This window comes from Trachemys scripta, chromosome 1 (genome assembly GCF_013100865.1).
Source record: "Trachemys scripta elegans isolate TJP31775 chromosome 1, CAS_Tse_1.0, whole genome shotgun sequence".
In the NCBI taxonomy this organism is placed as follows: Eukaryota; Metazoa; Chordata; order Testudines; family Emydidae; genus Trachemys; species Trachemys scripta.
The window spans coordinates 191,519,996-191,532,254 of record NC_048298.1 but is presented as its reverse complement, the minus strand read 5'-3'; the positions used below and the strand labels follow the sequence as shown (position 1 = coordinate 191,532,254).

Genomic DNA, 12,259 nt, shown 5'->3' with positions numbered 1-12,259 from the left:
AAAGAATCAAAGCACATGCTTAAATGATTTGCTGAAACAAGGCGGAAGAGAGTCTGTTTATGCATTCCTTGGCAACTCTCAGATTGCCAACAAAGGAGTCAGATAGTACCAGTTGTGGTGGTGACTTGTTTCCTATATTGGTTGAAAATCTTTGACATTTATCCCGTTCCTCCTCCTTACCTGTGCTGCAGTACATTTTCAAATTTCAAAATGGTTCATGGGAATTTCCCAGTGGCGTTAATAAGAGTTACACAGCTTTGCACTGCCTCTGTAATTCCTCTACTGTGAGAAGCAAAACTTGGGGACTTTTCCATCTTTGTAAATCTTCTAAAGAGTGATCATCAATCCCAGTTTTGTCAGTAAATCTAGGTCTATAATACAATAGCAGAAATATTTATGCTCCCCAAAAGAAAATAACAAATTAAATATAGATTTAGGAATAAGATAAAACAAAATTGAGGAGTAAACTTTATATTGAAGCATTAAATGTTTATATTCTGACGTAGAATGTTTGATTTTTTTGCTTATAATGGCTGTAGACACATGGTAGGAACACAGGAAATCAGAGAAGGATACTGATCTCTAACGTATAGCATGGGGGCAATGCAGTGAATGTTTGATCAGTACCAAACTGACTCATTGAGAGCTAAACTGTCCATATCAACTTTCTCTTCTTCATAGCGCCTCTGGTGGATGAACACCCCCCTCATATCACCAGCAATGACAGTAATGCTTAGATAACCCAACTGATGTCGCTGTACAAATGTATTATCAGAAGAGATGGTCCCTGTCCTGAAGAGCTTACAGTCTAAATAAACAAGATAGACAACGGGTGGGAGAAATATTGCCATCCCTGGTTTACATTTGGGGAGCTGAGGCTGAGCGAGATTGACTTGCCTAAGGTCAAATGGGAAGTCTGCAGCAGAGCTGGGACTAGAACACAGATCTCTTAAGTACCAGTCCAGTGACTTAACCACAAGATCACCATTCTAACAAATGTCCTTTCCTCTCATATAACAACATGATCTCTTAGGATATTAAAACTGCTTTTAAAACTCTCCTTTGCTTTTCACTAAAAGTTTAATTGGTTTACTTTCTGCATTTCTCTCAGCCTTGACAGTGAAAATAGACTGGTCAGATTCACCTTTGTTTATAGTTGGTTTCTAGCCAATTTCATTCTCAGGTTCTCATGCACTAGAGCGGTGTTGAAAAGTTGCGTAGCTAACAATGCAGAGGGACGTTTGTCTTTTTATAAACTTGACTTAATTGGAATCTTAAAAATGTTTGGAAACCATTTCCCTTGAGCATAGGCTTTGTAACAACTTGCTTTTATAAAACTTATATTTGGGCCAAATTTGACTAGCCAGCATAACTTTTTGAAGGTTACAGTTCTATAAATGCACGGGGTCAAATCACTCCTCCAGTAGGAAAACACATGGGGGGAGAAACTTTGAATTACCCCATCCCTCCCTTCTGAGGTGAGTTATTGAGGAGGAAGAGGTGCATGGATTTGGAGGCTCTGCCCCATGCCAACCCCACACATGTGGAGAACTTGGGAGCATCGAGGGAAAGGAACTCGCTGGCTTTTCTTTCTTGTAACACAGCTGTTACTGAAGCTGAGTTGCCATTGCCTCAGTCCCCCTGCAGGTGAGGAGCGCTGCTCAGTGGAAGGCAATGACAGCACTAGCGGTATTATTTGCTGCCCGGATTTGCATGAGGAAATCTGAGCCCAAAGGAAGGGATGGTATTGTGGAGAGCAGCCCGTCCCTGGTCTGTTTTCCTTACCCTTCTACAAAGCCCTTTCAGCGCAGCTCTCACTGGGGGCATTCATGAGGGGCTGGAAAGGGGATAGTATAGAAAAATACAGTCCCTCCTCCCCATTTCTATGCCTAAAGTTTGGGCCACAATAAGTTAAATAGGAAAACAGATTTACTGGGTGTGGCTGCAACACTTGAATATAAATGCATGCTTAGGCTTCTTACACCAACATATTTTTCTTCTGTTTGTTACACCAGTATTGAAGAACAATGGAGAATGGCTTACAATCTTTTACATCAAGTTCCCATACAACTATTACAAGTTCCCATTACCTAAACTGCATGGCGGCTCTCATCACAGGAAGTTATTTTCAAATATGTGTCACATTTGGATACAGTTCCCCTTAAAAACAGATTTGGAAAAATCGTGAGGCACCAATGACCAAGGCACCTATAATCTGAAGGAGAGCTACTGCTAACCTCTGGATTTAGAAAGGAGACAGGATTTGACATCAGAGATGGGAAAGATTCTGATTAAAGAGGAAAATATCTTGAAAGCAAGTGATCTTTGAAAAGGGCTCAGATTTGGACCAAAAAATAAATTATTTTAAAAATCAGCTTTTATAGAATTGAAGCTCAGTAGAAATGTTTCCATTGTTTGTTTGTTTTTTTAAAATTCCAATGGAAACTAGTTTTATTCAGCATAACAACTTCCTGTCATTGCAGCATTGAGAAATGGGTGCTGATTTCTTTTGGACATTGCAAGAATTGTGTTCTGCACAGCTACTTTACATGGTATTTAGATTCTCTCATTTTTGTTTTCAATAGGTCATCCCTTCCTTCCAATCTGGAGATCAGACAACTAGAAGATGGGACTGAAGGAGTATTTGCAGTGACGCAGCTTGTCAAACGTACCCAGTTTGGCCCATTTGAATCCAAGAGAGTTGCCAAATTGGAAAAGGAGTCAGCATTTCCACTGAAGGTACAGTATGGCACCAGCGAAATGATACTGACATGAAGTTAGTTTTAAGGTCATCACCTACAGATGATGTAAAGAAGCTGATAAGTAGAGACGGGTTCAAGCCACAAAACTTGGAGTCAGTTATTGAACTGTCGGGTGCTCCAGGTATTTTTAATGAAGGGTTTGATTTGATCCCACTTCTCTAATAGGTAGTCACAAAAGCCAGTACGCTTTTGCCTTGACAAGAACATAAGATGTGATGGTGCTGTTTACGTAACATCCAGAAGAAAAGTTTGTTTCTTTCCCTCTGGGATCTTCTCCCACTGGGAAGAACTCCTGGGATCTTCTCCCACTTTGCCACTAGCTTTCTGTGTGACCTTGTGGGGGGGAGGGATAGCTCAGTGGTTTGAGCATTGGCCTGCTAAACCCAGGGTTGTGAGTTCAATCCCTGAGGGGGCCATTTAGGGATCTAGGGCAAAAATCTGTCTGGGGATTAGTCCTGCTTTGAGCAGGGGGTTAGACTAGATGACCTCCTGAGGTCCCTTCCGACCCTGATATTCTATGTCATTTTTGTTTCATTCTCTCCCCTTGAAAAGTTCCAGTGAAAAACTACTTTGGGTGTTTCAATCCAGTCTTCCCTTCTCAGTAATATCTGATTCAGCAATAATGATCTAGAAACCAAATTCAAGGGTAATAAGTGTTCAGGATTTTTTCCCTTACCCTTAATAGGTAAACAAGTTAAATGACATTTCTGTTTTGAGGGAGGAATTGTGATCTAGAGGCTAAAGCAGCTTACTTTGAGTAAGAACTCCCTGGGATCTTCTCCCACTTTGCCACTAGCTTTCTGTTTGACCTTGTGCAAGTCTTTGTGCCTCAGTTTACACATCTGAAAGCATATGTGACGTGTACCTTGCAGGAGTGTTGAGGCTTGCTTTGTTTCTAAAGCGTTTTCAGACCCATGGATGAAAGGCACCAGCAAGGCACTAAATACACACTTATTCATTATTAATAACAATAATGTGTTATAGGGCTGTCAATTAATCACAGTTAACTCATGCAATTAACTCAAAAAAATTAATCACGATTAATCACAGTTTAGTCGCACTCTTAAACAATAGAATACCAATTGAAATGTATTAAGTATTTTGGATTTTTGTCTACATTTTTAAATGTATTGATTTCAATTACAACACAGTATACAAAGTTGACAGTGCTCGCTTTATATTATTATTTTTATTACAAATATTTGCATTGTAAAAATGATAAACAAAAGAAATATTATTTTTCAATTCACCTCATAAGAGTACTATAATGCGTTCCCTTCATTGTGAAAGTGAAACTACAAATGTAGATTTCTTTTATTACATAACTGAGCTCAAAAACAAAACAATGTAAAACTTTAGAGCCTTTCCAGAGGACATGCATCCATGTTGATGACAGGTTCTGCTTGATAACGATGCAAAGCAGTGCGGACCAACGCATGTTCATTTTCATCATCTGAGTCAGATGCCACCTGCATAAGGTTGGTTTTCTTTTTTGGGGGTTCAAGTTCTGTAGTTTCTGCATCAGAGTGTTGGTCTTTTAAGACTTTTGGAAGCACGCTCCACACTTTGACCCTCTCAGATTTTGGAAGGCACTTCAGATTCTTAAACTCTGGGTCGAGTACTGTAACTATCTTTAGAAATCTCACATTGGTACGTTCTTTGCATTTTGTCAAATCTGCAGTGAAAGTGCTCTTAAAATGAACAACATGTGCTGGGTCATCATCCGAGACTGCTATAACATGAAATATATGGCAGAATGCAGGTAAAACAGCAGGAGACAGACAATTCTCCCCCAAGGAGTTCACTAATTTAATTAACACATTTTTTTAATGAACATCATCAGCATAGAAGCATGTCCTCTGGAATGGTGGGCGAAGCACGAAGGGATATACGAATGTTCAGCATATCTGGCACGTAAATACCTTGCAATGCCAGCTACAGCAGTGCGATGCGAACACCTATTCTCACTTTCAAGTGCCATTGTAAACAAGAAGAGGGCAGCATTATCTCCTGCAAATATAAGCAAACTTGTTTGTCTGAGCAATTGGCTGAACAAGAAGTAGGACTGAGTGGACTTGTAGGCTCTGAAGTTTTACATTGTTTTGTTTTTTGAATGCAGTTATTTTTTGTGCATAATTCTACATTTGTAAGTTCAAATTTCATGATAAAGAGAGATTGCACTACAGTACTTGTATTAGGTGAATTGAAAAATATTATTTTTTTTTACAGTGCAAATATTTGTAATCAAAAATAAATATAAAGTGAGCACTGTACACTTTGTGTGTTTTAATTGAAATCAATATATTTGGAAATGTAGAAAACATCACATTTATTTAAATAAATGGTATTCTATTATTGTTTAACAGTGCGATTAATTGCAATTAATTTTTTAAATTGCGCAATTAATCACGATTATTTTTTTTAATTGCTTGACAGCCCTAATTTTATTATTTATTATGTTTGTATATATATGCATTTGTTTGTATGGGTGGCTCACAGGTTTTCCAGAAGGATGGGCCCCTGGTTTATTTTGATACCTCTAACGAAGATGACTGTAATTGGATGATGATGGTGAGAGCAGCCACTGAATATGAACACCAGAACCTGACTGCCTTCCAGCATGACAATGATATTTACTTCACCACCTCCCGGGACATCCCACCAGGAACTGAGCTGCGAGTGTGGTATGCAGCTTTTTACGCCAAAAAAATGGAAAAGCCAGTGCTGAAGCAGGTCACTAGTATTGCCAATGGTACGTTTTGGGGGCCTTTTTCTTCTTCCCTAAGGGCCCAGTCCAACTAGGTGCTGATCCTCCCCCTGAGCTCAGTGGCAGTTGAGGGTGCTCAGTACCTTGGAGGATCTGGCCCCGAATTTGTAAATTGTGTAAAAAATTGGACTCTCAGATGCATTTCTGCCCTACAAGAAAGAAGCCTAAGTTCTGCACCAAGAGGTATCTGAGTCTTTAAAAAAAGATGCATGTCCTAATTGGTTCTGCAGCAGTTTGAGACCCAAGACTGGAGGAATGGTCGTTAGCTGCAGAATCAGTAATTTCATCAAAACGTTTCTTCATGGAAGAGCTTTCCAGTCTCTTCCCAAAGAAATTCAAATGTCAGCACAGTGCAAACACATAAATAGATCACCTGAGAAGCAGTCGTCTTTTCTTTTAATTGCAACGAAGCTTTCTGTCCTTGCCATTGAGTGTTGTACAATTGGGAGCAATTACATACGCCTTCGGAAGTCTTGTGTAGAGCCCTGTGAAGCAAGGAGATGAGTTCAGACTGAGCTTTTGTTCCTCATGATTACTCGAGCTTCTGCAAAGGAAGGTAGACAGCTTTGGTAGAGTTCTTTAAATTGATGTTAAAGCTTCTATGCTTTGTGCTATGGTAATATAAATAATAATCATTTCCTCCTCAATTCTCTTCTACCTTTACATTTCTGCAGCCAAAAAAAAACCTTCTAGTGTTATTGTTGCTGTTTAGTTGAGAATACTTTAATGTCCAGTGTGGTTCCTGGGCTGAGAAAAATTTCCAGGATTATGAATGTAGCCATGATTGCTTAGTGATGTGCCAGTACCATCAGTGTGCTTGGTAACTTTGTGTTCTTGACAGTGCAGCAGGCAATCTGAAGTGCCGTAAAACTGATTGGTATTTAGGTCATTCTGGCAAAGTAGTTTTGGTCCCCCAAGATGTTTCTCAGTGGTGTAAATTGAAAGCCTACCTTTTGTTTGGTTGGTTTTTTTGGCGCAAACAAGCACCAGGGTTGGTTAATCTTGTGAATGTGTTGCGAGATTAAATCAAATATCCTCTGTTCAAGTTTTCTGATTAGCTTAGATCAAGCTTCAAGTCTGTGCTAAATATTGGAATGAATATATACATTTGTAGGTTAATCCCTTCCAAATGACTTCAAAGCATTGGTGGCTTATATAGTGTTAGTGATCTTTGTTGTTGAATGAAAATATGGAGACCGTACATACCTCTGTAAGGTAGTATATCCATACACAGTGAAATCCATGTGTTTGCATCCTGAGTGCACACCTTCTGCTGTGCGATGCCGCTGTATCCCAGATTCTAAACTGGAAGCTATTCTGCAGAATTCAGGCATATGTAATGTTTTGCCTTGATTAGGCTCTTTCGCAGAGTAAGTTGTCGAAGACCTGCTGGGTGGCATAGCCTGCAGCACCCATATATGTCACACTGGCACCACAGCAAGGATACCAGTCAGATATTGGGAAAATAAGAAAAAGGAACTATTTTTTCCTTCACCGCAGATATATGCTTAGTAGTGATGGAATGCGACAAGGAAGGGAACAAAATCTCTTCAAAGCCTCCCAGTGCAGTCTTGTCTCTTAAAAAAATCAAGAAGTCCAGTGTGCCTGTAGCTGACTTTGCAGGTAAATAAAATATTTCATCCTCTGTTCCTGTCTGTGCTGTATGGAGCCAATAGTGACAGTTGAAGGGCAGATCTGGATGGAGCAAAGGAGCTGCTCAGTGCCCAGTGTTTCTGCGGTGATGGAAACATCATGATTATGTGACATACAGTAAATATGTAAGCGCTTAATCAATCTTTGATAGTTAATGGGGAGAGAATTTAAGTCTATGGATTTTCCCTTCCCAGGTGTTGTGCCTAAAAATCCACTGAAGATAAAAGAGGGAGTGAAGGGACATGGAAACTTTTTCAAGCAAATGTTTCTTATCCTAAATGCCACTGACTGTTTTTAATTTGTTTTTTTTTCATATTACCTCTTTTTTTTTTTTTTTTCTTTTTGGAAGACATAATATCTGAAATGTGGTAGAATACAGGAAGAAAAACAAAAAGATATAGCAGAGTGAGAGCAACGCCATTTTGGAGATGGCAAGAACAGTGGTTACCCCTGAATCTTGTGTTGGCTAAAGTAGAAGGATGTAGTTAAAAATCTTAAACTTGTAAGCCAGGTGGATAATATTGATAAAGAACAGATCATTTGGAAAACCTAAATGTGTTATAAAGATTGGCTCCCACTTCCCATAGGCATGAAGCAGAAAAAAGAAATCTAATCTTTGGTAACTGGGGCAAAGAAAATTTTTAAAAAACATTAAACTTTTAGAAATTGCCACACTAAAAACCCAAATCAGGGTACATTCATGAACCTGGAATCCAGATCAAAAAGAGATCATCTGGGATTGTTCTTTGAAAAGTAGTTACACTAACTTTTACATATTAACATTAAAGATGTCATTTTCTTGGTTGCAGAAGTGTAAAACACTCCACCAGAACATCCCCCCTTTGTTAGTTCCAGTACTGTTATTGCCAGAATGTAGAGCTGGACAGGAAACTGAAATTCAGTTCTGTGAGAAATTTTAAATTTTCAGAAAATTTTTCATCCACAATTGGGACAAAATATAAGACTCAAGACATTTTCATGGAATTAAGCTTCTGCAATATTCTGTGTTGGAAATGGGAATGTGTTTCCAAAATGGAATATGGCCTTTGGGATTCCTGGCTACTCACATGGCAGTCTGTAGGATTTCAATAGATTGTGAAATATTCAACTTTGGAGATCTTAAACAATCTGCAGAATGTTCTAGATTTCTCAGGTCCACCTGATGGATCCTTAGATGACCTGTTTAGAACTTAATCTCTGTTCACAGCACACAGTTATTTAACAGTTTTCCTGATTCTGTTACCTTCCTTTTCCCTGAAAAATCCATAATAGCATTATGTGTCACATGGTTACTTAAAATAACATCCTACTTTTCTTTCTTTGTATGTAAGAGCTGGGAAGTTGCTTAAGCAAAACATCAATATGCTCGTCTGGCAAAATATCCAGCTCACTAAACTGTTCAAATATGTGATTTCCTTATCACCACCCTTATTTGCTTTAACCCAAATGTTAGTGTTTCCATGATGCTTTTCAGACAGTACTTTGTTCAGTCTGTGTCCCCAGTTTGTCCAGAGCTGGGTAACTCCGGTTTTGAAGGTGCCCAAGATTGGTTGCTCCAGGTGTGCTTTTTGTACTGTTTCTTTCATCTCCACTTAATTTAGGGAGAAGGAGATCCAATCTACAACTCAGATGAGACGTAGGAAGGCTCCCACCTCATAAATCTCTCCTGTTTTTTTTTCCAGTTTCTGTTTTGTCTCCTTAAATGTTGGTATGAGAAAGTCCTGTTTGCAGCCTTCTCATGGAGTAAATGTTAGTCTTTGAGTGTCATTTCTGGCATTTTGTACATCTTAAAGTATCTGAGGAGGTGTGGTTTTTATCCCTCCTGTTCTTTACCAGACTACAATACTAGTGCCAAGATAGCAGCAGCTGCCTCCTGGGGTCTTTCATGACTGATTGATTGTAATCTGCTCTTCTGGGGACTTCCTTACAGGATAAACAAGATAGTAAATCCCAGAAAGTTGCTGAAGGGTTTGCTGTCTTCATTTTAAAAACTTGTAATAATTTCTCCTTGGCATGTCCTAGTGAGCGCTCCAGAGAGTACCGGGACCCTTGAAGCGGAGTCCAGCCAGTGGACGTGTAAAGTGTGTTCATCTGTTTTCCCGGAACCTCAGCTACTGACAGGTAAGGGGAGTATGGAATTCATATAAAAAATATACCCAGAAATATTCTGGAAGTTCTGTCCTTCCAAACCAACAGATTATGGGCAGGGAGGTGGCTTCACAACAACATGAATTACACTTTTGTAGATTTCCCCCCCCCCCGTCCCCCCCCGATCCTAAGGGAGTAACAAGTAAAACTGCAGTAGCAACTGATATTGACTGTAGGCATCCTGTCTGATAAAATGTTTGTGTTATTGGATCTGGAATGAAAGAAACACTTGTATAACATATGGTAGATTAATATTAAGACTCTCAAAGGATAGGGAATTGTATACGCAAAATGGTGCAAAATTAGTGACAGGCTTATGCTCAGTGTTGTTATCAACAAAGCGATTGGAGCTGAAAGACACTATAAGTAAAAGCTAATGGAACTTGTCATTTTCATACTTTGTGTTTATAGCTATTGAGCATAATTTCTGAGCACCTAAAAGGTTAGCAGTGGTGGTCCCATTGACTTTCAATGAAACTTAGGCTACTAAGTCATTTTTAAAAATGGCACGCTGTTAAATCATTGAGGTACATCAGTGGGCCGTAGATCTGTTCAGTAAAATATAATGTAATCATCTTGGCTGATACACCAGGCATTGAACCAGGAATCTTCAGAGCAAAAAGTATGAACTGCTACAGCTTGAGCTAAAAAGGCAAGGTTCTGTAGTTGGGGTGTGTAACAATTCATATCCTCTGCAGAGTGGCTCAGAAGTGGGACTTGAGCACGCACTCACCAATTTAATAACAAGTATTAAAACCTCTGAAATTTCAATCGATCTCAATGATCAATTTAGTTTATAATAGAGAGTGTACTTTTAGTTAGAAAGGTGTTTTAACTGCAGTGAAATACTTGATCCAGGCAAGATTCAGTTCAATAAAGGTTCAATAAACTAATTATAAGTTTTGGTGCTGGAGCCGTCTACATGTTACATGACTGTGTTTCCCCCACATACACGCCTGCAGAACATCTGTTGAGTCACCTGGAACAAGCCAAAGGAGTCCCCCAGACAAGCCAAAATGATGCAACTCCAGAGAAGCCTGCAGAGGCTCCCATTGCTGATCAGCCTGTGACTGGCGAAGGTGCTGGTGCCAACGTAGACTCCAGGAGGACTCCACGAAGGGGAAGAAAGCCTAAAGCAGCAAAAGCAGAAACACCTCTTGTCATCACTGAAGATAAAGACCCAGCAGGTGAGATGAGAGAGGTTTAATAAAAGTAGTTGCCAAACATGCTTCCACCTTAATGATCTATTCTCAGCAAAGTCTGCCGAGCTCAGAGTCTAAATGGGGAAACCTGGAGATTTTTTTGGTTCACATAGAAAACCCTAGTGTCACTGCAGAAAATGATTGTCAGTCTTTTCTAGATGCCTCAGTGCTAAACGCTGCAGCAGCTGCATTTAATCTGGTGGGCAGATTTACCACTGGGCAGCCAAAAGAACGCCCAAACTTTCAAGTTCAGGTCCAAGTCCCTTTCTTTAGGGCGGGTTTTAGTAAAGCAGAAGTTGCAGAAAGACTCAAAGACGCACAAAATACTGGGTAATGGAAGCCTGACTTGCTTTCCGCAAGCTGGGAAGGGAAAGGACACATCCTTCTGCCTAGCCTCTCCTGGCTGTCCCCTAGGCCTTCTGCCTTGCTCCCATGAAGGGACTTCCCTCAGGATCTTTCCTTGATCCTCATCTTCCCAAGATTGAGCCAGGAGCCTTCCTTTATATTGTCTCCAGTAGGGCGTCACATAATGCATGGTCAGCCAACCCTTCATTGACATGTGCCCTGTCTTGAAACCACTGTTCTTACAAGGCTGTGCCCCTGTGACAGACATGTTGGCTGTGCCTCAGCTACAGTCTGGCACTCTGTTACACGACACCTGTGTTATCAGTGAAGCTGTTGAATGTGCCAGTGCCACACAGGGCATAGCACCTGCTGTCCATGCTCTGCACACCAAACTGTGAACAGCTCTAGCTTTAGTACTCCCCTGGGGGAGTGGCTTGTGAACCTAAGTCTGCAAAATAAACTTGACTCCTCATCCTTTGCAGTACATTATTCCATGGGCGTAAAGTTTTTGTCTGAGGCGGTTAGCTCAGCAGGAAAAAAAAAATAGATTGGACATTTATGTGGCTAACAAGAATATCTACAGTTACATTAAATAGGATAAAAACGAAATTTGGAAAGGAGATAAACCCCTGTGTTTCTGGGAGAATAAGCCAAGCTCTAACTTGAGTTTGTTGGCAGAAACGTTTCTGATGGGCAGATTTTTCTGTAATTGCCTACTTCCAGCTAAACATCTGAATCCTGAACACTGCTGGTGCTGACTAGAGGCTGTGGCAATTCTCTTGTTTCTGTTCTTATTGTAGATCGAGGTGGGCAAACTTTTTGGCCCAAGGGCCACATCAGGGTTGTGCAACTGTATGGAGGGCCGGGTAGGGAAGGCTGTGCCTCTCCAAACAGCCTGTCCCCCACCCCCTATCTGCCCCCTCCCACTTCTCGCCCCCTGACTGCCCCCCTCAGAACCCTCAACCCATCCAACCCCCCCGCTCTTTGTCCCCTGACCGCCCCCTGGGACCTTCTGCCCCATACCAACCAATACCCCACCCCTCCGCTCCCTGACTGCCCTGACCCCTATCCACATCTCTGCCTCCTGACAGCCCCCCTGGGACTCCCACACTTATCCAACCCCCCCTGTTCCCCTGACCACTCCCTCCCAGAACCTCCACCCAATCCAACCTCCCCCTGCTCCCTGTCTCCTGACCGCTCCCCTGGGTCCCCCCGCCCCTTATCCAACTCCCCTCTGTTCCCCGCCCCCTTACCATGCCACTCAGAGCAGCAGGAACTGGCGGCCACGCCACCGCGCTGCCCAGAAGGAGCAGTGGGCCAGAGCGCTGGCGGCGTGGCGAGGTGAGGCTGTGGGGGAGGGAGAACAGCAGGGGAGGGGCGGG

General features: G+C 41.3%; 1 protein-coding gene across 8 annotated transcripts in view; it reads left to right on the top strand.

Annotated features, from left to right (window-relative positions):
• Positions 1–12,259, top strand: part of PRDM15 (PR/SET domain 15) — a 49,535-nt gene that overhangs the window by 15,083 nt on the left and 22,193 nt on the right. For 7 of the 8 annotated variants that reach the window (XM_034753290.1, XM_034753253.1, XM_034753234.1 and 4 more), the window contains 4 exons: positions 2,586–2,739; positions 5,262–5,514; positions 9,205–9,303; positions 10,293–10,517. In XM_034753290.1, the coding sequence (XP_034609181.1) occupies positions 2,586–2,739; positions 5,262–5,514; positions 9,205–9,303; positions 10,293–10,517 (731 nt within the window). Of the gene's footprint in view, positions 1–2,585; positions 2,740–5,261; positions 5,515–9,204; positions 9,304–10,292; positions 10,518–12,259 lie in introns of those variants that run through there. The other variant, XM_034753279.1, reaches the window with a different exon arrangement.